At 39.9% G+C, this 24,669-nt stretch overlaps 1 protein-coding gene across 3 annotated transcripts in view; it reads left to right on the forward strand.

Moving 5' to 3' along the window:
• brsk2b (BR serine/threonine kinase 2b) overlaps window positions 1-24,669 on the forward strand; it is a 303,448-nt gene that overhangs the window by 196,767 nt on the left and 82,012 nt on the right. For all 3 annotated transcript variants that reach the window (XM_007887612.2, XM_007887609.2, XM_007887610.2), the window contains exon 4: window positions 10,549-10,689. In XM_007887612.2, the coding sequence (XP_007885803.1) occupies window positions 10,549-10,689 (141 nt within the window). The remainder of the gene's footprint in view (window positions 1-10,548; window positions 10,690-24,669) is intronic.

The raw sequence follows: 24,669 nt of genomic DNA on the forward strand, positions 1-24,669 counted from the left end.
CCAAGTGGAATGGACCAGTACATAGGTGTCTCTCTACCCTCTCAGGCATCCTGTCAATTTCTTTAAATGGAACAAAGAGGGGATGTGAATGCATTTTTGTTGAATTGCATTCCATGTTCTAAACATGCATGAATAAGCACACGAGAAGAGAATGAGGGGAAACTAATAAGAAAAGGAATGGACCAATGTCAGCCGTATTAGGTATATTAGTCTTGTTTCTAATACTGGCTCTGTAATCAGTATCAGCCAACCAAAAAACCTTACCCAGTAGTTTGCTGTGTTGGATTGCTAATAACCATCTTTATTGCACACATGGCTTCACATTTTAAATTGCAGTGACTCTTCTAATCGAAATGCTCCTCTCAGATAACAAAGCTGCCAAAATCTCAACCAAAGGATTATTAAAAAAACGGAACTACTTTACAAGTAAGATTAGTTTGCTGGGTCTTTGAAAAAATATTTGTTGGGAAGTTGTGTCTGTCATTTCTTAAAAACAAAGGTGTTTGGCTTTTTGCCAAATAAAGATTTAAAAAAATTCATGCACATCGGACTGGATATGACTCTTGCATAATTTATAGATTGCGCCAAATACAGGTTTTAATATCCTTTATAGATTGTTTAATCAATATAAAAGTATCTAACAAAACAACCTTATGAGATTTTCAATTTTTGCCTGGTAATGTAATGCACCTTAATTAACCTTTAAACAGATGAATGTAATTTGCAGCTTTAAGCTTTGCTAAATGCAAGTTAGCACATAATAAATGGAAAGAGTGCACCATGATCCACAGAAACACTTTCATTGACCCCGCAACTGTTAGTTTATTTCTTACTTCTCGCTTGCTTCCTCATGCCCATGAGAGAGAAACCGGCTCTTGACTCCTAATGTGATGGCGTCAAGAAACGAGATCTTGGTGCCCTGCTAATTTATTTACATAATTGTTATCCACATGAAGTACTTATATAATAAGCTGACATGCACGAGGTTGTCTGGGTCTGAACAAGGTTAGGTTTCATCATTATGAAACCATTACATCTGCTCTCATTATTTTCCATGGAAGTACTTGCGTTATGTTGCTAATGTAGCTCGGTGGCAATGTATATGTTTGCTTGCTTTCGTGGATGCATTGTTCCCATTCAATTCAGTTAGTAAATATTGGAAAAATGCATCGGGTGAAAAACTGATTGGACCCTCACACTATCTTAAAAGATCATTGTAGTAGAAAATCTTGTAGGATCTCATAGCACATAGTCACCATAGTGATGCCCATAGTATGTTCTTTTTTTCCAACAAAAAATTATAGCTTGAATTTTTTTTTCCTTCAACTTTATTTTACAAACTTAATCGTGAGGTCGCTGGATGCAAAGGTGAAGGGAAGGAGCAGAGAGAATATTGGAGTAATACTGGGGCGAAGCGAACACCAGCATGTGAAAGGATGGCCTCCTGCCTTGTAACTGTTCCAGGATTCCAGTTTGTGACAGTCCTGACTATGACCCTCATCTTTGTCACTTATGAACATAATATTCTATAACCAAAATTTTGGTGTTCATCATTCCCGACTGTTCAACTTTTCAGTGAGCATCAGTTGTGGCTGGTGCTGGGGATGAGGTCTGGTAACAATTGGTGTTTCCACTGCCAAAGGCTGTCCACAGCCTTGCTCCTACCTACCTCTTGCGATCTATTAACACCATACTATCCTGTCCGCTCACTCCGCTCGACGGGCACCAGCCTACTTCATGTCCCCCGACCTGCCCTCCCCACCATTGGCGATGGGAGCTTCAGCTTTACTGCCCCGACCCTTTGGAACTCAATTGCAGAATCCCTCCGCCGTGCCATCTCCCTTGCCTCCTTCAAGGCCCATCTCAAAACTTTCCCCTTTGATCATGCTCTCGGCCAGTGTCCTACCCCACTACCCTCCGCTCCTCTTGATTCCAACCCCCAGCTCGGGTTAGCTGTCCAGCGCCTTGGGAAGTCTTTCTGACTTGAAAGGCACTGTATAATTGTTGCTGCTGTTGCCGAGCTTTGGTAATGCCACTCCCTTTATCAAGACAGGCAACTTGTTGTTTTCTGGATTACTTGCCTAGCGTATTATAAAGGCTTATCGTTGAATATTATAGTAAGATTTTACCCTGGAATATTCTTTCAAGGTTCTTAATGTGGTGCACAGCTGATCATTTTAAATCTTTTTTTAAATGTCACCTGGTCGTAACTGTCGCTTTGTTTTATGCGGGTGGGAGGAGAAAAAAAATCAAGGGCGAGATCTATATGCAGACTTTAATGAGGGAAGCAGAATTTGAAATGCCTCTGTGTAAAAGTGTAGATGTAATCATCGTGAACTTGTACGACACTAGAGACCTGATAACTGCACTTTACTGGATCAATTAAATAGCCAGTGTGTGTGTATTGTGTGCCTGTTATTTATTTAATTGAGTGCCCTGCTGTGTGGAATGGGACACATCAGACCACTACTTATATCAACTCTATTCAATCTTCTCCTTCGACCCCTTCCATCACACAAGCAGATGCCAATATACGTGAATCTCCAGCCTGTGATTGCATTCGGCTTGTCGCTGATTGCCTGACTCCAGTCTGCCTCTGGTCACAATCGCAGCTATTCTGTGATTGCCGTTGGGCCACAAATGGTTTCAGGAATGCTGCTGGCCTGACTCTTGCTATCTGCCATTTCAGAAAGAGTCTATAAACCAAAATACAAGTTAGGTTAATTTTTGGGGGGAGAACAAGCCCTGCCCAAATTCCGTTGGAAATATTCACATTATGCATGTGGAATATCAGTGTGATGTCTATTTCATGTCTGTACTGTATCACCTTTCATGTCGGGATAACATCTCAAAGTGCTTAAAAAGTGCATAAATTACTCCCAACTTAATTTTAAATCAATGGAGAAGTTTGAAAAGAGGGGAGCAACATAATATTTTTTGTCATAACGTTTAAGGCACGTGTTCAGCATGTTGAACTTTTAAACTTCAGTTTTAATAATAGTCCCTTTGACTCTGTGGACTGCAAACTACTCACTTCATAGGTTTGCTCTGATGGCTTTTTGTCCTCTTTGAGGTTTGGCAAAAGAATGTTATGCTCTCGTTTCAAGGGCAGAGAAATGTTACCCATTCCAGAGACCAGGCATCTTTGTTTCCATCTTGTCATTTTATTTTATTTTAAACTACATATTGGGGTTTATTTAATGCTGAATGCTTAGGAAAATCCTTCTCCTTGGGTATTCTTGTAAGTTTCCTAATGCAAGGAGATTGAGTAGGAGGAAGAGTTACTGTTACAGCTTAGAATCATTCAAGCTGTTACCAGAGAGCTAAGGTCAGCCCAGTGAAGTCACCATGTCTCAATCTCTTACAGTAAAGCTGTTTTTAAGCATTTGGAGACGTGTAGGGTTCAAACAGAACAGTTGAGATAAACGTTGCTCTTTGTAAGCTCTCCCAATTTATTTTGATTGTAAATGGTCTGCTTTTCAGCCTTCGTGTTTGGTAATGTGAATTGGCCAGTGTGCTTGAGTGAATGTCAGTTTAGAAAAGCCCCTGATGACATACGGCTTTAAGAGGTAGCTTTTTCAAGGTGCGTTCTGAAAGCAAAGAGAACTAATACTAAGCTGCAGCAACTGATTAGATTTTAACGGTGAGCCTGAAATGCTGCTAGAATTCAGGCTGCGAGAATTTACAGCGGTTGCCCTCTGATTGACCTGTTGTATTCAATGACATCCCAAATCACCTTAATGAGAGAAAGGAGTCTTTGAAGGAAATAGTTGAGAAGGCAAACTGACTTACAGAGTTGAATGCATTAGTGGATCTCCCATTCCAGAGATTGTGGAGATGGCAAATGCATGGAGGTTCATGGAGAAAATAAGAGGTCAATCATGAAACAGTCATAAAAAGCTAAGTGTTTGAATATTTATAAGATGCCAGGACATAGTCCAGACGGAATGAGCACTTAAAGGAACGGGAGGGGGAAAGTTGTTGTGACAACAGCTCATTGGGGAAGAGGGTCATGGCAGAGAATTGAAATTGCCTCATGTTCTAATCTCAAAAAGCTACGAGGCAGATTTTTTTATCCCATAGGCCTGTTAGGTTGATATCTGTAGCAAGAAACTATAATTAGAAAGGAAATAATTCAACAAGAATGAAGGCCAAAAAGGGGATTATGAGAAGCCAATCTTGCTAACCAATCATTGAGTGCCCTGGTTGGTACTTGTCAGTAATATTGATACTATATAGAATATTTTAACTTTTTTAAAAAATGAAGCATTTAAGGGTAAGTCCTAAGACATTTATGGCACTGCGGGTATACATGGGTGAAGGTAAATAATAATAATAATAATCCTTGGTTTTGATATAGCGCTTTTCACGTCGGGAGGATGTCCCAAAACGCTTCACAGAACATACTATAAAGTGAATTGACTGTATATTTGTGGGCGAACGCGGCAGCCAATTGCGCACAGCAATGTCCCACAAACAGTCGTAGATTGAAAATGACCAATTTATTATTGTTTTGGTTTTGGAGGGATTATTATTAGGCTCTGTGTGGAGTAAGGAAACTTGCCCAAGGTTTTGCTCTGCCTGGAATTGAACTCAGGTCTCTCACTTGCAAAGTGAGTGCTCTAACCACTGAGCTACAGGACTCCAAATGCCCACATTGGATGGTGATTTGGGGATCAAGGAATAATGTTGAATAATAATAGGAATAATGCTGTGCGCAATTGGCGGCTGCGTTTTGCCCACAGAGTTTTGCCCACAAAACACACACAGTCAATCCACTTTACAATATATTCTGTGAAGCATTTAAGACATCTCAACGATGTGGTAAGGCATTATATCAAATGCAAGTATTATTATTATTAATTACAAATAGGTATTGTTCTATTTGAATATTTGTGAGAAATGATGTACCTCAGAATCTGTGCTGAGGTGGCTACTGTTTATCATCTTCACAAATGAACTTTAGTTGAGGAGTGTGAGAGAAGTGTCCAGCTTCTTTTGGGTTAACAAGGGCATCTTGGGAAGCTGTGAAACAGAGACTCATAACTATCAGAAATGAACAGATCAAGGATCCCCTAGGTACCAGTGAACCATATTACGAGTTATCCCATGTCTGAAGAAAATGGCCATGAAAATTATGCTCTATTATGTGGGCATTTCTGCCTTGGTAGGTCATCTCTAGATGGGTCTGGAACCTTGCTATCCTATGATGTGTGGACATGAAACTTAACGTCAGGTTCACGTTATCCGAAAAGTAAAAAAAAATGAATCGCACAAAAAATGAAATGTGTATTATCATCTTGATTTAAATTCATTAAATATTACTCACACGACTACTTGAATACCAACTAACGGATTAAAAACTGTAGGAATATGAGAAATGATATGATGTGCTCTTCTGTAACTAATTTTAGCAGCATTAGCATTTTGAGATGGTTGACTTGAAGTTCTTTCCTACAAGGAATTTGGTAGCAGCTTTGGTAGCAGCTTGACATCTCTATATTTATTTGCATTTTTGTGCTATGAACCATCGTTGTTGCTGTATATTTCCTGGCTGTCTCTTTCCAGGCTGACTCTTTGATCGTCTTACTCGGATAGAGCTTGTTCTATTTCAGATCTATGATCTTCCTCTATTAGGGCCATTGAGTATATCTTCTTGTCTTTGAATGCCATACTATTTTCACTGCCAGCATTAACCCACTGCTCAATGCTAGCCATGAAGCAAGCGGTGCGGCTGATTTGAATGGCTTGTTGCTGGTAGCATTCTGTGGCGATGGCACTCTGAGCTACTGTTGCAATGGTCATAAGCGGGTGAAAATGAATGTAAAATAGACATAACAATGTCAAAGAAATGAGGAAAAATATGTAGTAAAGACGTCAAATGACAACAAAGGAACGCAAGAAAAATACTCATGAATAACAGTGAAAGCAAGAAAAGGAACAGAATAAATAATGATCACTGGCCCGCAGGTATTAGTGATGGGAACAGGTCACGTAATTTTCGTGTCCTGTACTTTATTTGTGTTGTGGGGCCATTTCCAACATGTATTACTTGGGCATTGCTTTTCTACACTTAAATTTCTTAATCTAAAGAATATTGGCCATTAGCATGTTTCAGATATTTTTCTACCTTTCCTGGTTTGACACATGCACAGGAACATGCTTGATCTGAGAAGTGGACCCCCCCCCCCCCCCCCTGTAATTACATTGTGACTGACTGAGGGCCTCAGCAGGTCCATGCAGTGAGCAGCTGCTTTCCCTCATTCAGAAGGTTGTTTTTGGTACATTATTCGTACTTCAGCTTTGTTCCTTTCTTGACTTTTAATTTTCCTCACAGGTTAGTAGCAAATGATTCCAGAAAACTAGGCGGCACTTTGAGTTAAAGCCACTCTGAGCCCGGGGTTAAATCTAGTCCAGACTAATGAGATTAAGTCTCTTTAATGGCTATAAATGTCTTACGTAGAATGAGTTTTGACAGCTTGAATGCAGTACCCAGTGGCACTGCCCAGAAATTGGTTGTAATCGCTGCTCCAAGACACCATAAGGATAATTTAAGAAAGAGAACTGACACTGTGAAGCACAGGTAGTGCTCTCCTCAGTGAAGGGCAGAGCAGAGGGAGTTGCTCTTTCTTAGTCTGACTTGTGTTATAGCTGAACTGGTCACCCTCCATTTTGACATTGGTCCTGGACTGACATCCATCACTGACATTCCTATCCTGACTGAATATCTAAAAGTTGCATTATTAAACGATTCTTGGGCGAGTTGCTCCTCCAATGTTCAGACATAGGACAGGGTACGGACATCTGTTTGGATCTTTACTGTAAGTTTTTTTTTCTGTTTTGCGCATTGTGCACTATTCATAGATAAGGTACCTCAAGTATGCTGTGTTGAAATTTTAACATAAATTTTTAGATTCTTGCGTGCCATTTTGATTTAGACAGGAGCCACATGTTCTGAAGAGACACACTGAGAGAGAGATCATCCACTTCCCTGTAAAACCCATGTCGGTTTAAGTTGTTAGAAGCACTCATTGATGAGTTATTAATATAAAATTGCACTTGAAGAATTCAACTGAGGAAAATCGCTTGATGTGCAGCCTGTGGCCACTTTCTCCACTATATTCTTGGTCTGATCTCTCCACATCTGTTTCCAGACCTTAAGCACTTTCGCGTCGGGTTAATTCTTATCAGGGAGGTCATCTGAGTCAATGCTGTAGATTTAACCTCTTGCAGGTTAAACTTGTACTTTTAAGTTAGTTTCTCTCTCCATATGATCCCTGGCAGGAGCCATGACTATATCACAGAGTGTCTAGGGATTCAATACAGTATTATTATGAGCACATCTATGGTTACTTAGCACCTATACCTCCCACTTCTCTTTCCTGCTCAGCATCCAGCCCCACCACTACATTATACAGCGTTTTCCGAGACGTTATCCAATGTGAGGAGCATTATATAAATGCAAATTATGGTTGTGTTACTGTGTCATTGGCCTTTGTTTTTAAAAAAACAACTTTCAAAGCCCCTATTTTCTTCCTCTCATAATGATAGATGATACTTGTGCTTGATGTACAGCAGAGAGCCCACAAGTTTGCAGCAGCCCCAATGTGGATGTGAAAGCAACGTGAAATCAGGTCAATATATAAATGTACGATACTAGCCAAAAACATTTTTCCACCAGAGATGAGTTGTCAATTTAGCACCACACGGAGCCAATACCTCTCTCTTCCTTCCTTCCCCCTGCACTGCCAGCCCTTAACACAATACCAGCCATTGTCTGTCTCCTCCCAGGTTCCCAACATAATGCTAACCCTTCTCATGCTTTCCCTTCTCTTCCACCCCCATTGTCAGTTACTGAGTTATTTCACATTTTGTACATCTCACTTCTTGGACCAAAACATTCTATATATTTAAATAACTTAGTTCATCAGGAATTTGAGAGCTGGAAGTCTGAATTGATGCTGGGAGTGAGATGGATCAGGCAACAAAGGTGGGGGGAGCGGGGCAGGGGGAGAGAGATGGACGAATTAGGAGCAGGAACATAACAAAACTTGCAAAAAGTTGGTAAGAGACTGAGGGAGAGAAATCAACCAAATGAGAGAAAGAAAAATGTGAAATTTCCTTTTCAATTGAGGTTTGGCTCCATTCTAATTGTTAGCATTGGGCAGGTTATGGGCTTTGGTTTAAGCTCCCTCTATCCCGAGTGTGAACTCATCAGTTGAAATAAAATGAAAGCTCAACAGCTGTCAGTGTTGGCACAGGATCGTTCCAAAATAGTGTTGGCAGAACAATAAACCATCATGTTCAAACTCTCCGAATAATCTGCACACATGCGGTATAAATAATTGTAGACCCAAGCTCCTACTCAATCTGTTCTTGTGCAAAGGCGAGTTATCAAAGGACAAATGTGTTTTTCGTCTTGAATTAGCAATCGTATAATCAGCATGATAGACCTGCCACTGCAGGTATAGGGGAACTATATTCTTTTATGCCCCTTTATTTAGCTCACGGCTCAGGATTCTAAAACGCTTAGCAATTTCACCTGTGAAAAGTGTCTTCACAGACCATAAAACTTACAAGACTACTGTAAATAGGAGGCCTTCTGGGGAATATTACCTGAAAAGGCAAGACTGTTCGCTCCTGTTATCACTCCCATTCTCTGCACAGTGAGCAGGGTATTACTGGATGTTTAGCAGTCAGCTAGTTGCTCTTGTCATGCCCCACAGGCATGGCACAAATCGGGAAGTATTGCCGTATATATTCCTCTTTAAAAAAAACTTTCCTCGAGCTCAAGAGTTTCTGAAAGAGCGCCTTCCCTCTGGTTCGGTTTTATTGCCGAACAGGTCAGGTTGATCATAAAAAAAACCTATTTAGCCCTGAAGCTGTTGACGGCCTTTTTTTTTACGACAAGCAAGCTTAAGCAAGGAGAGCAAATGAAACATTTTCTGCTTCACAAAATAGCCAGTGTAGGAGTTTTCAATCTCTTCCAAACAGATTCTGAATAAATGTACAAGAGGTGTTGTCAGCTCTAGCGCTTAAATAGAGTTTAATAGGTCAAAAACTGACTTTAACCTGAGCTATTCTCAGCGAGCAAGAGATCCTTATATTGTATATCTTTTTTTCCACCCAGACATATTGGTCAGGATGAAACACTGTAACAGAAGTTTTCATTGGTTTGTCATTGGTTTTCAGGTTTTTTTTTGAGAATGTGTTTTTAAAAATCTAAATTGAATTGTCCTTTCGAACTTCTGTCAACGTCTAACTTTGATTGTATATTTTGGTAACTTACAAATCTAGGATTAACCTTTTTTGTGTAACGATGTGCTAAATTATTACTGTTCACTTTTATGATCGTCCAGATGACTGATACATGTGGAAATCCATCACCATACTTGAGAGTATCCAAACCAGACCAAGTTCCACATATCCATATCATGTACACATGGATATTTCCTTGTGTCTGGCATTTAATGCACTCTCCCTTTGAGGGATGCACCTTGCTCACCTTCCAGAGTGCATGAGGAGCACATTGGTGAGAGCCAAGGACTAGGGTACTGCTCGAGTTTAACCAGCTAAAACTGCATAGCTTGCAATTGAGAACACCCTCTGGCAAACTTCCCGGTGCTTGTTCAGCTCGGCCCACACTTTTACTACCCCCTAATTGCCAACTCACTAACCAGTAGAAATAATTTCTCCCTGCTTACATTGGAAAACCACTTGTAATGTTACAGGCCTCCATCAGGTCACCTCACAATCTTCCATGTGCTTCTATTTAAAGTTAGTTAATGTATACATTTTGCTACTGTACTATAGAAGAGCTGCAGCCCTACGTGTTAAGTAATGCAGAGCAAGCAGCCTGTGTAATTGCCAACTGCAGCACCATCATTGTTGAGTTGGTGCGGAATGAGGAATATTATGCAGTACGTCCATGTTTTATTATTTTAAATTTGTTTCAACAACACTGTGGGACTCTTCTTTATTTATATGTTGATGTATTTCTGTAAACATGATTTTTAATGGTAAACAATTCTCTTCAATACTGATTTGTAGCACAACATGAGCAGTCTAAAAATCTAAATGAAGCCATGAACCCTTGGAAAAAAATGAATTTCGATCAGTGAAACTGGTACAAAATACAGGTTGGGCTGCTGGAGAAGGGATAAAATAGGGGCTGAAAAGCTCATCTCAGCACTGCTTCCAGTCTGCATCTTATCTGGATTATGTGACACTTCTTGTAACTCACGAGCAAAGCGAAGAGCGAGTGTGTATCCGAGATAAGTGGGGCTGTTTGAACCAGGGCACTTCCATAGTAGGGAGAGCTGCAGTACAGCCATGTACCATTTTGATCACGCTGCGTATTTTGGTTGTGGTGCGATGCAGTGTTTTAGCATGATTTGTGTTGCTCTTTGGAAAAATGCAAAAAAAAAACTTTCATAAATACAGTGCTTTCTTTAATCTCCTGGTATAAAGTGTTTGAGTAACACCTTTAAATTATGTTTTTTTTTAAAACACAAGGTATTCTACTAATGTGCAATTTTATTCTTTTAGGTACTTGGTGCTAGAACATGTATCCGGGGGAGAACTCTTTGACTATCTTGTGAAAAAGGGACGATTGACACCAAAGGAGGCCAGGAAATTCTTCCGACAAATCATTTCTGCATTAGATTTCTGCCATAGTCATTCAATATGGTAAGTTTCAAGCACCGACATTGGAATTAATGTGTAGCTGATGCAAATGTGCGGGATGTTTGCTGCCAGATGGTTATTCAGCAGTTGTTCAGAATGATCACATCATTCTGGAAAAGGCTGTATCCATGTGGGCTCTTTACTTTTGGGATGCCATTAAAATTTCATAAAAGTAATAATTTGAGAGAAAATCTTTTGATACAGTCTGACTTTCATCTAAGTACATTCATTAACGTCACGAAGGGATTCATCTTGAGAATTGCATCAAAAATATGATAATTAGTCAAATTCCCTTAGAAATGTTGAATTTGACTTTGCAAAGTGTTATTTTGGGTGGAAGAACTTCTTGCAATATCTGCAGCTGAAGTCACGTATGTACACGATGTACAACTGGAACTTTCCATTTGCCCTTCATCCGTAGCTGATTTTTCATCAAGCTGATTGTGTGAAAGTTATTGCATTGTTTTTCTAGTTAAGTTCTATCTTAAATGAAACTTCCTCTTGTTCTCTTTTTTCTCTCCATCATGTACACTGTTCAAGACGTCAGCCTCTCAAAAGTGATTCAGTAATATCCACAATCAGAACAGCAAGAGCAGATCGCTTTCAACCTGATAAGGCGCTATGTCAAATGCAAGGATTATTATTATCGTTATAAGAGAGAATCTTAGGTGGTAAATATGGCTGGGGTACAGTCATTCCTGAAGGATTTAGAGGGGTCACAGGACTGCACAGGGAATTATGGTGGAAAGCTTTGTTTGGCAAAGCATTGGTTCTGTGCTTGTGAAGGCTTATGGACACCTTGCAGTGAAGTGATGGAGAGATTTTAAATCTACCATTGGACTCGTAAATGAGATTGCCACTCCTTTGGAGCTTCTGTTTATTCTGTACTGTGGCATTTGGGGGCAATTCTTCAGGGCTGGTGGTGTGCTGCACACATCTGATTATTATTGTTCAGGTGTACCAACACAAATAAAATAGTTATGAAGCAATATTTCTAGTGATCAACTAGGAAGTAATGGAGTTGGTAGATATTGTACACTTAATCTCTATGGTTGTTTCTCTAAGCAAACAAATCTACGAGGCTGGTGACAAACCTCATTTCATTAAGATTCAGTATCTGTATTTGATCTATCAAATAGCGGACGATTCCAAGGATAATCAGTGGGTGGATTGTTATCAGAAGATATGGATTGCTTCTAGCTATGATTCAAAGATAGCTGAGAGCGTGGTACTGAGGAAACAGCATATTACAGCTAAAAGTAAGGAAGAATAAGCAAAGAGATTTGAAGCGAACCCAACATGCTAGTACCTCATTACAAGCACAGGGTAAAATGCTACACACTCCAGCACTATCATCTGTCATCCTAATGAACAACAGAACATGAAAAGTGCCTGCATGTTATTGATAACCAATATTTCAAGGGCAGATGTCTCTCTTCCACTCTTTTCCTATAAATCGTGTGCTATTTAGGAGCGAAGGCGGAGCACAGTGGATGGCAGCTTAGTTATGGACCATTGGTTATGTTGAATATCTGGCAGCTCCAGACAAAAGGTGTCCTAAACTATGAGAGGATGCTGAAAGGTTTGTAAATATCTGAATTGTGTAATTTAATAACAACCTTACTCAATAACACACTCACTCACGCACGCACGTACTTATCCACCCACCCTCCACCTACTTGCCCATTCTATGTCTTTGCCATTCACAAAAAGGACAGAAATGCCTATTGCCATTGTTATTTTCCATTTACTACAACTTGTCATCGGCAGAGGTTACAACACATTTACACAATTCAGCATTCAATCCTCTCCACAAGACTGTCATTGTCTCTGGCTGCCTCCTATCTACCTGTTGTTACTTTAGAAGCTGGAAATTCCCAGTGATTGTTTCCATTTTCTAAAGCTGGTCTTTTGAAATCTCTTGGGGACGACATGAGTAAGTACAAATGAGACTTTGTGATGTAATGAAATGCTTGCTGATTAGTGTAAAGGTTACGCGTGTACTCGCAGTTTGATCAGATTCGGCCTAGGACAGTATCTACATTAATCCTAATCTTGCATTCGTTAAAACGCACCTTGGTTAAAATGAAAACTTTAGAAAAATGGCAACCAAATCATGCTTAGAATTAAAGTGAATTCAAAATGTTATCATAATTTTGGAAAAGATGAAAGATGTTGCAACCTAATTAATTTAACACAGAAGAACTGTTAATATGAAGCTCATTGCAATGCAAATGTATGCAAATATGATCAAAATTGTAGAGGTTAATTAGGTAGCAAGTTACACAAGACAGAATATCAAACATGAGGACAATGTCAGTTAGGTATTTTTAAATAAATGAATTGACTAGAATAGTATTAATGATATAGTAGTGCATTGTTGTAATAAAAAAACATGCTTTGAAGTTTGTATGACATTTAGAAATGATTAATGAGAATTCAACCCTTATTGCATAGGTAAGAATTAAACTCTTCACTAAGTGTATGGAATTATGCCATGTACATATCTGCACAGTCACTATTGGTGCTAGATATTTCTATGTTAAAATAATTTTGGCTACTACATGGCACTATTATGAAGGGTTAAAGCTCTGGTTCAGCTTTTAAAGGTCCTTTTCCCTTGGCAATTTTCAATAGTCCAATGTCACAGCAGCTAATACATGATAAACATGTAGGATAATATTGTTAGTGTTTCTGTCATTTGTAAGGCTCCCTGATGGACTGGGTTGCTCAACGCGATGCATTGTTAATGAAATAAAATACAGCTGCTTTGTTGAGTGTGCTTTGTTTGTTGGCCCTTGTGATGCTTGGATTATGTGGCAATAAAAGTTGTGCGGAAAACACTGAGTGTAAGTACAGTCACCTTCACTATATCACAGTCTTTGAAAGCCAATCGCAATATCCATTACAGCAAGGCGTGTTGGTGTTGATAATGCCAGGATTACTGATGCCGAAGTGTAGTAGGGAGGCTCTTTATAGGTAAGGAAGATAATAATAATAATCCTTGCATTTCATATAGCGCCTTATTACGTCTTCGAGACATCTCAACTTCACAGAGTTTACTGTAAAGTGAATTGACTGTATATTTTGTGGGCGAAACGCAGCAGTCAATTGCGCACAGCAGTGTCCCACAAACAGTCATGGATTGAGTGACCAAATTATTATTATTTTTTTGAAGGGATTATTTCCCCCGGAAAAGTGATCTGCCAATCGATTAACAACCGGGTTCCTACATACTGCTGGGCCACTTACTTACAGCAATCCGAAACACTATTTAATGTTGCATCAATAAGACTTAAGATCTAGTCATGTCCTTAAACCTGCGAATCAGAACACCAATTGTTAGAGCAATCTGAGCTGGAAGTGTGCCATGCTGCTTGATTGTTGTCTTGTTACCTCAAAGTGGACTGATAACTGGCTGTATGTTATTCCGTGGATAAATATTGTTCTCGTACTCTTTCCAACTCAGAGTGACTTACCTTTAATGTGTAAATAGAATATATTTCTTTGTCAGAAATAACGGTCTTGCATGATAGCTATATAATTAAATTGTTGGACGATTCAGAAAGGGCTGAAGGTTGAGTCGACAGCCAAAATGTCCTCCCAACTTCGCAATTGCCGCTGCTCAGCAACACCAGAATTGTTTACGGACATTATGGCAGTTAGATAATTCTTCAGGCTGTTGCACAAGGTTTGCAGTGGTCAGTGGGTTAAATACAAGTACACTCTGGACTCCTGTATGATGAGCAAATAAAGTGTAGCTTAATTTCTGTAGTTATTGAAATTCAGCTTTTCTGTGTGATTTCTGAGTGATGCAAACCTCCACTGAGGTTTGATGAGCTTTTGGAGTCTTTTAGCATTGAGTACCTTCCCCAGGGCATCATCGCAGTATCATTTTGAGTTTCCTTTTAGCTGCCAACTTTAAGCAGCTTGCTCAAAAGTGATTTAATATCACATAGAGGTTTTTTAAACTGTAGGAATGTATTTTTGTTGTACATTAAGTTTCAGAATTACCAAAGAACATCAGAATCATGTACTTTTTAGTTCTCCCTGAACAATCTGAAATATTATGAGGTATTCCAGGCAGCATAAATGGCTTTTGCAATCACCAAGATTGCTACCTATTCTCTCTATCTCGGAATTGTGAACATGATGTGGGACGTGCTGCAGTGGATTGGAGGCTTCTCTGAATAGGCGTTATCTCATTGTTTCATTTGAAATCGTGTACCAGCACTCTTGTACAAAAAAAGGCTCTGCCAGATCAGTTAGCAGCGCAATTATTGTTGCACAATGCAGATCTTAGCTATTTTCAATGTGGAGTTATCAAGCAAGCACCAGTAATGTCTGGATGTCCCATGAATAGTTCCATGAATAGACCACTGCTAGGCACTGAATCTAACAAGATAACACATCAATATCATGGGGCAAGTGCTGCTGCCTTCATGGTATAAATGTTAGAACTGGTTGCTGTTCCAGCCAGATCTGTGATCAAACTGAATGGGACCAGATTGATCCAATATATGGGAAGGAGGGACATTAGCTTAGTGGTTAGAGCACTCGCCTCACAAGCGAGAAATCTGGGTTCGATTCCCAGCAGGGCAAAATATTGGGCAAGTTTCCTTACTCCACACACTCTGTTTACCTAGCAGTACGTAGAAACCCAGTTGTTAGTCGATTGGCGGATTGCATTTCCGGGGTTAATAATTCCTTCAAAAAAAAGTAATAAATAATAATAAATTGGTCACTTTAATCCACGATTGTTTGTGGGACACTTCTGTGGGCAATTGGTTGCTGCGTTTCGCACACACAAATATACAGTCAATTCACGTTAAACTATATTCTGTGAAGTGTTTTGAGATGTCTCGAAGACGTGATAAGGCGCTATATCAAATGCAAGGATTATTATCAAGACTGCAGACACAACCCTCAATCCTTTTATCATTCATCCAACTATTTACCGATTATAGGTTCACTGACACGTTTTATTCCAACTAATCTCCAATTCCCACTACAAGAGATAGAGAGGGCTGGTATTTTAGAAAATGGAATGAGTCAGACTATCCACAACTGTGCCTTCCAACTTATGCTGTTGAAGGCAACAATGGAATTTTGTCAGAGTGTTGTATTCATAGTGGTGCAGCACAGAAATGATGTCTGTTGTTTGTTTGTGATAATTCTGCTGCTATTGTTTAAAAAATCAATCTATCACTAATTGCTGATATAAATCTAAAAGGATCAGCCTGATTAAACTTGCAATAGAAAAGGGAAGGAATACATTGTAATCTTCACCACAAATTTATTTGAAATTGATTTCAAATAATGAATGACAGAAATGAATCGTTGAGTCCATGAGAACAATTTTAACGTAACTATTTAGATTATCTTTGAACATTTTGGGACATATTGAATTATTCATTTGAAAAGTGATCAGAATATTCCCTTGGAAACCACACCGTCACTTCTTTAGACTGAGACCAAAACTAACTAATTTAAAAATCCCAGCAATCACAACCATGGCAGCATCTGCAGTTGATATCTTGACCTCACCGTGGAGTGATAGGCATCCACTGGAAGAACGCAATCCCTAGTTGGATGTTTAGATCTAGAATTTTAAATGTTGGGGATCTATTGTGTAAGATACTTGCCCAGCAGGCATAATCGATGCCTTTATGATCCTTGTCGTCAGATAATTGTATCACAACTGAGATACAGAACTTGGTGATGAGGATAGAGGAAGCAGTTGAACTTGTGTCCCATCACATAGATGTCATGTTGGCTCCCCAATTTGGTCATCCAAATGTTGTGTGTGTGCCAGCTCAACGTGCATTGTACATATCTGTTGAGTGCGATAAATGCTACATCTGATGGTAATTTGTACACCAAGAGGATATTTTTGGTGTTTTGTGCTTTTCTGCAATAATTGCCCTCCTCTTACTCCACCAATACTATAATGCTGCCAAGTTCAGATGCGTTTTCGATGCACAAACCAATGTTCCCTCTTATAAAAAAAAGTCTCAAAGTTACTTATAGAATGATAGATAGCTAGGAAAATGTCATTCAGCTCAGTATATACAATAAGTGCTCTTTGGCTCGTATTCGGGGACAGGAATACCATCATACATTGAGAAAATAAATCCCCAGCTAATTGTGAGAAGCTGAAACTGAGAAGTAGATACATGATGAGTTTGTAGCATTCGGAAGAGGCACTGACATGGATATCAGTGCCAACGCTGTCATGCTCTGTTGGAAATACTTGTCAAAATCTGCACTCAAAATTATTCCTGGCATCATAAAAGCCTGAAAGAAGATGCTGGAGATTACCTACACTGATTCCGTGATTTACACCATATGTCCTGTGCTACAGTGGCACATGAATGGAAATGGATATATAAAAATTAGAGGGGGAAATACTAGTTGTTACAGTGATTGACAATTCATTGTACTTGCTATTGGTGAGCGTTGGCAGGACTGCACCCTGATCCTTCTTAGGCAAGAGGGATTAATGAAGTTTTTCTCCCAGAATTGTCTAAAGTGCCATCATCTAATGAGTGGATACTCAGATTGTGACCAAAAGGGGGAACTCTGGTACTGAGATCAGTTGCTGTGCCAATAGTGATACCTTAGCTGATATTTGCCCCACCCTTGGTGGCTGTTCTTTTAGTAATACTGCGCCTCTCTGTGGAACTCTATCCCTGAGTCTCTCCACTTTTCCCACTGCAATCTATCTTTTCGACTGCTTTTGGTTTTCTCCTCCCTCCTAGATTGAGCTCGCAGTTAGCTATGTGAACCACGTTTGAGATGTCCTCCTGACTGAAAGGTGCTACATAAATATGTTTCTTCGCAAACTGAGACATTGGAGGAGGCACCTCCTGCCTGGGCTTTAAGTACTTGTATAATTATTAAAATGTATTGCGTTTGGTGCTGTATTTAAACTGTTTGAGAACTGCATGTTTTTAGCTTTTGAGCACAGCTTGCATAGTTAGTTTTTTTTCTCATTGCTGCTGAGACGACCACAAACCGAAGAAACGTGAAAAACGGCGTTGTTATTAGAAAGCGCAGACAGAGCCAATGCGCGGGGAAGAGACGTATTCAGGCTGAGAGCAACCCTAGTATAAAGGTCATCCTGTCTGTGCTTCTCGGAGAGGCTATAATTAATTTTAAAACGTTGAGGCAAACTCATTTATTATAATCGTCGGAACCCAAGGCAGCTCACTATGTCGAAAGTGCTCCATGTACAGTTGTATCTTGACGTGCTCACTCTGATCATGCAACTTGTATCAGTTGACCTTTCTCGTGCAGCGGGGGGCACCAGCTATGTGCACAGAGTTTCGTAGCCATTTATGTGAATATTAATTAAAGCTTATTTTTTAATAACTTTGTCCGTGTGGCAGGATGACTTTCATTTTGCATTTGCCATTAGCCTTTCTGTTGCGGTGGTTTTGCCAGGTATGATAGAAAGCTGGTTACTCTGAGTTCTTCCCAACTCACCGATAGCAAATGATGGATCCGAAAGGTTTATATTCAGAATTATTCTTAAGACCCTCGAATCTGGAGCCATCATTGATATAATTGGATGCCCACGACAATTAATAAGACAATAAATTAATAAGACAATTAATAAGACAATAAATAAGTAAGCTAGAAAGGCTAATACCTTCTTAACCAAGGCCAGAATGTCTATATTTCCACACCCTCCTCTTCGACCATGCTATCGGCCACCCCCCTTTCCCCCCCGACCCCAGCTTGGGTCTGAAATGCTGTACTCTGTCCAGCGCCTTGGGACGTCCTCCTGACGTGAAAGGCGCTGTACACATGTAATCTTGTTATTATTGTTCTGCCTTTCACATATACAGACTTCCTTCTCCTGTTCCTTTGTAAGGAGATGGCCTTTCTGCTCCTAATCTTAGATCTACAGTCTACTTCAGCCATAATTCCACAGCACTTGCTCAGGCTTGTAATTTGCTTGCAAGTGTTGGATGCAGGTCTTTCTTACACCTAATAAACTTCCTTAGTGGGCCCTGCATACCTACAAATGTTAAAAAAAATCATGTCACTAATCCTACAAGCCCCTGAGCCTATTAAAGTACTTAATGTCAATTATTACAGGAGTTCCTGCTAATTAATCTAGTTAGGAATGTTTGTATTTGTACCTTGTTATTCAACTGCGTTTGGCTATTACTTACCATTATCGTGTATCCCCTCAGGTCATTAAACTGCAATACTGGCCAACTTGTTTAATAACAAAAAAAGTAAGCTAGAAAGGCAAATATCTTCTTAACCAAGGCCAGATTGTCCATATTTCTTGAGTCTAAGTGGATATTGTAGCTGAAAAGTAAAACACCAAAGAATGGGCAGTTGAGCAGCTCTATCATATATGATCACGATAGTGGATGCATTTTGTCAGTCATATAGTTAAATTCAACATGGTTGATTTTGAAAGGAACAGTAATTTATATTGGTGAATTAAGGTAGGCAATAGTTTAGGGAAATGTTAAAAGAGGTTCTACAAAAGGGTTTCAATAGTGCAATGTTTCCCTATTTGGTAGCAGGAGGTAAAATACAAAATTCCTCAACAGATTTATCGGTAGACACTTATTTCATTAATTGAGTTGATGACTTGTGATGTTGGTATCATTGGAGATGATAAGATAAACTCCCTCCACTGTTTGTTTGCTCCAATACACACAGGATGCCAGAATGTCTTAATTCACCATAGCAACAGGACTCCTTTTAAAAACTGTGTTCATGTCCTGCAATACATATATTATCATTTGCCAATGACAATAAATAATTGAAGTTTGGAAAAGGTAATGGAGTAATTTGTTTAACTCATTGACTCAGTCATTTTTTTAAAAATGAAGGGCATAAAAGAAATGGGCTGCTTTGGTGAAATTTAACAAAAATGTAAAGTTTTATATCCTGAGGAGAGTGATTGTGGCTTTAAAATTCTTGGCTGGTAAAAGTGGATTTAAACATGCTTCTATCTATGTTCTGCAGTGGTTTATTTGTAAACTCTTGGGAAGTGTCCAGTGTGTATTTAATGGATTTATTTAATTAAGGGCTAGGCCCTTCACATTCTTGTGATTCACTGTGTGTAAAGCGCAGGATTGAGAGAATCTTAACACAGTGATGGCTCGGTGGCAAAGACCTTTGAATGAAATTGGGTGACTGACAAAGGATTGGACTGGAAATTGATGGATCCACACCTGGTAAATTTAAAAGTGCATTTAATCTCGATTTGAAGTATTTCCAGTTTGTCAGGGCTCACGTTAGAAAATGTAGAAATCAACAGCACTTGAGCCCTGCTTTTTTTTCCGGCCTTGTTCCACGTCTTGTCTCTAAATTTACCATTATGCCCAGTTTCACAACCCCTCCAGAGTAAAGATACAGCTGTAATGACATGTGTTGTGCCCTCCAGTGAGTCAGCAAATGCCACAACCTGTAATTGTAAATGTTGGGTAATTTACAGTGAACAAATGCCATCTGGAAAGACTAAAATTTAATTTTATAACCTGTGCAAAGGAACAGATGTGGTAAAGGGTGGCAGAAATGGTTTGTGTCACTTCATTCGCTGAAGGACGAATTGCAAAATATTGCAATGTTGACCCATTGTTCAGCATTGGATGATCGCGCCTTTCTATCACTTCTGTGGAAATTGTCTCTGGCGTGTGTTTGTCTAATATTTTGGAGGAAATATCCTATGAGGTCAATGCTGTTTTCCGTCCTGTAGGGAAAATTCCTTATGATAAATTTCGAGGGCCTACAAATGAAATCGTTTTTTTTTCTAAATTCAGTTCTGTAAGATAGTAAACAGATCAATTCTAGATCATCAAAGCCTTGAGAGATTCTTGACATTATCATTTAAACTAATCTTTCGCCTTTACCCTGATCACATCACCATCCAATCATGCAGAGTAATCCATTCCCATTCTGCTGTCCGCTGATACAGATGAGGCAGGTTATAATATAGTTTTGCTTTATGAAACCTTGAATAATGAATGGATTTGTAGACAAATCAAATATTATACATCTAAGCCACAAGATTGCTTCTCTGAGTTTCTCCACATTATCACAGGAAGTCACAGGCTTTCCTTTCCCTATCTTGATCTAAGGTGATTGCATTTTACCCCTTGGAATTATTACTTTTGGAGAGCTCGTGGTGTGAAGATCCTATGGTTCAGCAGTTGAAGAAATGAGTTGCAATTCCACTTGGGAGAGTAAAGATGCTAAGCAAATTGATAAAGAACCTTACAGGTTCAGCCGGCTGATACAATAATGTTTAAAACACACGAGCATCCTGAGCGAGTTGCGAAGTAATCTTCGCATAATAAAGTTTGATAAAGAAGTGCACTTTTATAATATGATATATAATCCTTGCATTTCATATAGCGCTTTTCACGTCTTCTAGACATCTCAAAGCGCTTCACAAAATATGCTGTAGAGTGAATTGACCGTATATTTGTGGGCGAAACACGGCAACCAATTGCTCACAGCAGCGTCCCACAAACAGTCGTGGATTGAAAATTACCAATTTATTTTTGTTTTGGAAGGATTATTATTAGAAGTGTACAACGACTATACAAGGACTGGCTGCAGAGCAACATTTTGTAAAATATTGCATTCTCAAGTTGCTGACAGTGGAGGTTTGAAAATGTCAACAGACAGAAAAAGTGCCCAATTGCTCAACGCATTGAAGGTCAACACTCTTGGAATCTCTGTAGTAACCTCCCTTCTCTCCATAATGTGCTGTGAATAGCTTTACAGAAAAGAACGCCCACTCTTTGCATAACGAGAGTAAATCAATGGAACCACACTGCACTTTCACTGAGAATGCATTAATCGAATTGTGCTTCTGCAGAAACAAGGTACATACACCAATAATCGAGCACCAACTCCGAACGTTCAAATGTCAGTAGGCATATCAATTACTGCAACTCATCATGAGTTAGTGACTGTCTGCTGTGGAGGCCTCTGCTCAAAATACAGCATCTTTCTCATAACTTAGGCCCTTTTCTCACTGGGAATTCACAATTAAATCAAATTTTCACACAAGCTTGCCTCCAACCTATCTTGCACCCGCAGAGGCTTGCAAACTAACAGTTATAGTTTAGTTGAAGTCATGACAATGTGAATAACTAAAGTAAATTGTAAACCTACATTGGCAGAGTTACCTCCACGATGATGACAGATCATCATTGCCTTCACAGTTCAGAGCGGGGGTTGTGGTTATGGAGGTTGAGAAGAATCCATGAAACTATTTTTTATATGGTGACCTAGAAGACTTGAAATTTGGGGGAAGGCATTTATAATGTGGACTATTGTACAGCCTGTATTGTTTTCAGCAATTCAATGCATTTTCCAATGAGTCAATGCCTGGCTCTTGATGCTCGGGCTCGCATCAAGAAGCTTAGAAGTCTGGATTCACCTACTTGCTCTTAGTTCCTCTTTTGGACTTACCCACTCTGTCCCAGTACAACATTGAGTGCTTGTCTTCACTTGTCAGACAGGCTTGTCAGTGTGTTAGTTTACATTCAGTAAGATAATATTCTGAATAATGAAAAGTTTGCAGGAATGTGATGTTTTCTCTGTTGAATACATAATACTTGGGAAACAATTTTTGCTACACTCCATTCCATTTGTTTGATGGTTTTTTTTCTTAAGGGCCAATGATCAATTATCCACAGCACTTTAATCTATTATTCAGATAAGCAAGCCATGAATTAATCAGTTTGCAGTGTGCACTGTGACCTAGATTTGTGTTCCACTGTACCCATTTACGGAGCTCCATTGCCTGGACAAATGAATATGGAGTAAGCTACATGACTCCTCCTTTTCAAAGTACAAATATCATTGCATCAAATTGCAAAGCTTTTAAAAGTTTTGGAAAAGGAGTAGTTCGCTTGACCCATTTTTTTACTCATTAAAAAGCCTGTTTTAACTAATTGTTTTAACTGACGGAATAATTTACCTGTTCAAGCCATGCAGGGGGTAGTTTGGAGCTAAATTTAAAAAATGACTGTGTTTTGGGAAAAGCAGTGTGCAGCAGCAACAACAACAACAAGTATTCCATTTATAGAGCGCCTTTCACGTCTGGAGGACGTCCCAAAGCGCTGTACAGTTGGGTCAGGACCCGAGCAGGGGGGAAATGGTCAGGGTGAGGGGAGGGAAGCGAGGGAGCGAGGAGGGGGTAGAGAGGGGAGCTGAAGGCACGGTCAAAGAGAAAGGTCTTGAGACCGGCCTTGAAGGAGGAAAGGGAGGAGGCGGCGAAGGCACTGGGGGATAGAGTTCCAGAGCCTAGGGGCTGAGAGGCTGAAGGCCCGGCCACCGATGGTCGGGCAGTTGGGGCGGGGGATGTGGAGCAGACTGGAGCCAGAGGAACGGAGGGTACGGGCAGGTAGGTAGGGGGATAGTAGGTCGGAGAGGTAGGAGGGAGCAAGGCCGTGAATGGCCTTGTAGGTGAGGATGAGGATCTTGAAATCGATCCTCTGGGGGATGGGGAGCCAGTGGAGGCGAGCGAGGGTGGGAGTGATGTGGTCGCGGTGTCTGGTGCGGGACAGTACACGAGCTGCAGAGTTCTGAATGACCTGCAGCTTGTGGAGGGAGGTGTCGGGAAGGCCGGCGAGGAGAGAGTTCCCATAGTCCAGCCTTGAGGTGATAAAGGCGTGGACCAGAGTTTCAGCAGCGTGAGGGCTGAGGTAGTGCTGTAGTCTGGCGACAGTGGGGTCTAATGAGCACAGTAACCATTGGAAAATGGCTTCAGTTTTCTTCTCCTTGGAAATAGTGCAACTTGGCAGTAAATGTCTCTGATATAATAATAATAATTATAATAACCCTTGCATTTGATATAGTGCCTTATCACGTCATTCAGACGTCTCAAAACGCTTCACAGAATACACTGCAAGGCGAATTTGACTGTTCATTTTGTGGGAAAAATGTGACAGGTTTGCACACAATTATTATTATTATTAGCAGCGTTCCACAGACAGTTGTGGATTGAGTGACCAATTTTATTTGGAGGATTTGTTGGCCAGGACACCTCGGGAAACTCCCTTCTCTTTTCAAAGAGTGTCATGGGATCTTTTACGTCTCCCAGAACAGGGACCTCGGTTTAACGTCTCATCTAAAGGATGACACCTCTGACAATACAACACCCCCATAGCATTGCATTGGAATGTCAGCTTAGACGATGTGATTCCAATTCCCAAAGTGGGGCTTGAACCCACAACCTTCTGACTCAGAAGTGAGAGTGCTGCCAACTGAGCCAGGCTGAATGCAAATTGAAAGACTGTGCTCCCACCACATTTATCAGGCTGCATGGAACATTGTTCCTAATTATGCTGCTGGTAACTTATTATTAAAACAAACATTGAAATTGCTGAGTTTTGCTGCTCTATTGTAGTAGACACCTCATTCTTTAATTGAATGCGATCTGAACAGTCAGGAATGGAATCATTCATTCCTATCCACAGAAGATGAATGGTGTGGTTATATATTGGTCTTCAAGAATTTAAATAAAATGTATTCATCACGCTGATGATTTTTCTTTTTCATTTTGTTTGTGCTTTTGTTATTAATAGATTGCTATTAGACAGTCATTAGGGAATGGAGGGCTGTAAGAATGGTGAACTGTGATGTTGGTACGTACAGACAGTGTGTGTGTTTTGCCAAATGTCAGGCAGAAGAATGACACGAAAAGTAAATAGCAGGACTGTGATTGATCTGCTGCAGCAGAAGCCTGAGTGCCGTTTGACATCTGAGGATTCAGCCCACTGTACACAGTGTCATCCATGTTTGTTCAGCAGTCTTAGAACATAAATATCATCAGCAGATTGTCAACCGAGCAGTTGCAGAATGCAGTGAGACAGAGCAGTGAGATAACAACTATTTGCAGCGCTTGGGACAAAGTTGTCATTTTCCAAAGTTTGTTGCCTAAGTGGTTTCACCAACTACACAATGAGAGAGGAAGAGATTTTTCAACCTTGC

Source organism: Callorhinchus milii, unplaced genomic scaffold (genome assembly GCF_018977255.1).
Source record: "Callorhinchus milii isolate IMCB2004 unplaced genomic scaffold, IMCB_Cmil_1.0 Scaffold17, whole genome shotgun sequence".
In the NCBI taxonomy this organism is placed as follows: Eukaryota; Metazoa; Chordata; class Chondrichthyes; order Chimaeriformes; family Callorhinchidae; genus Callorhinchus; species Callorhinchus milii.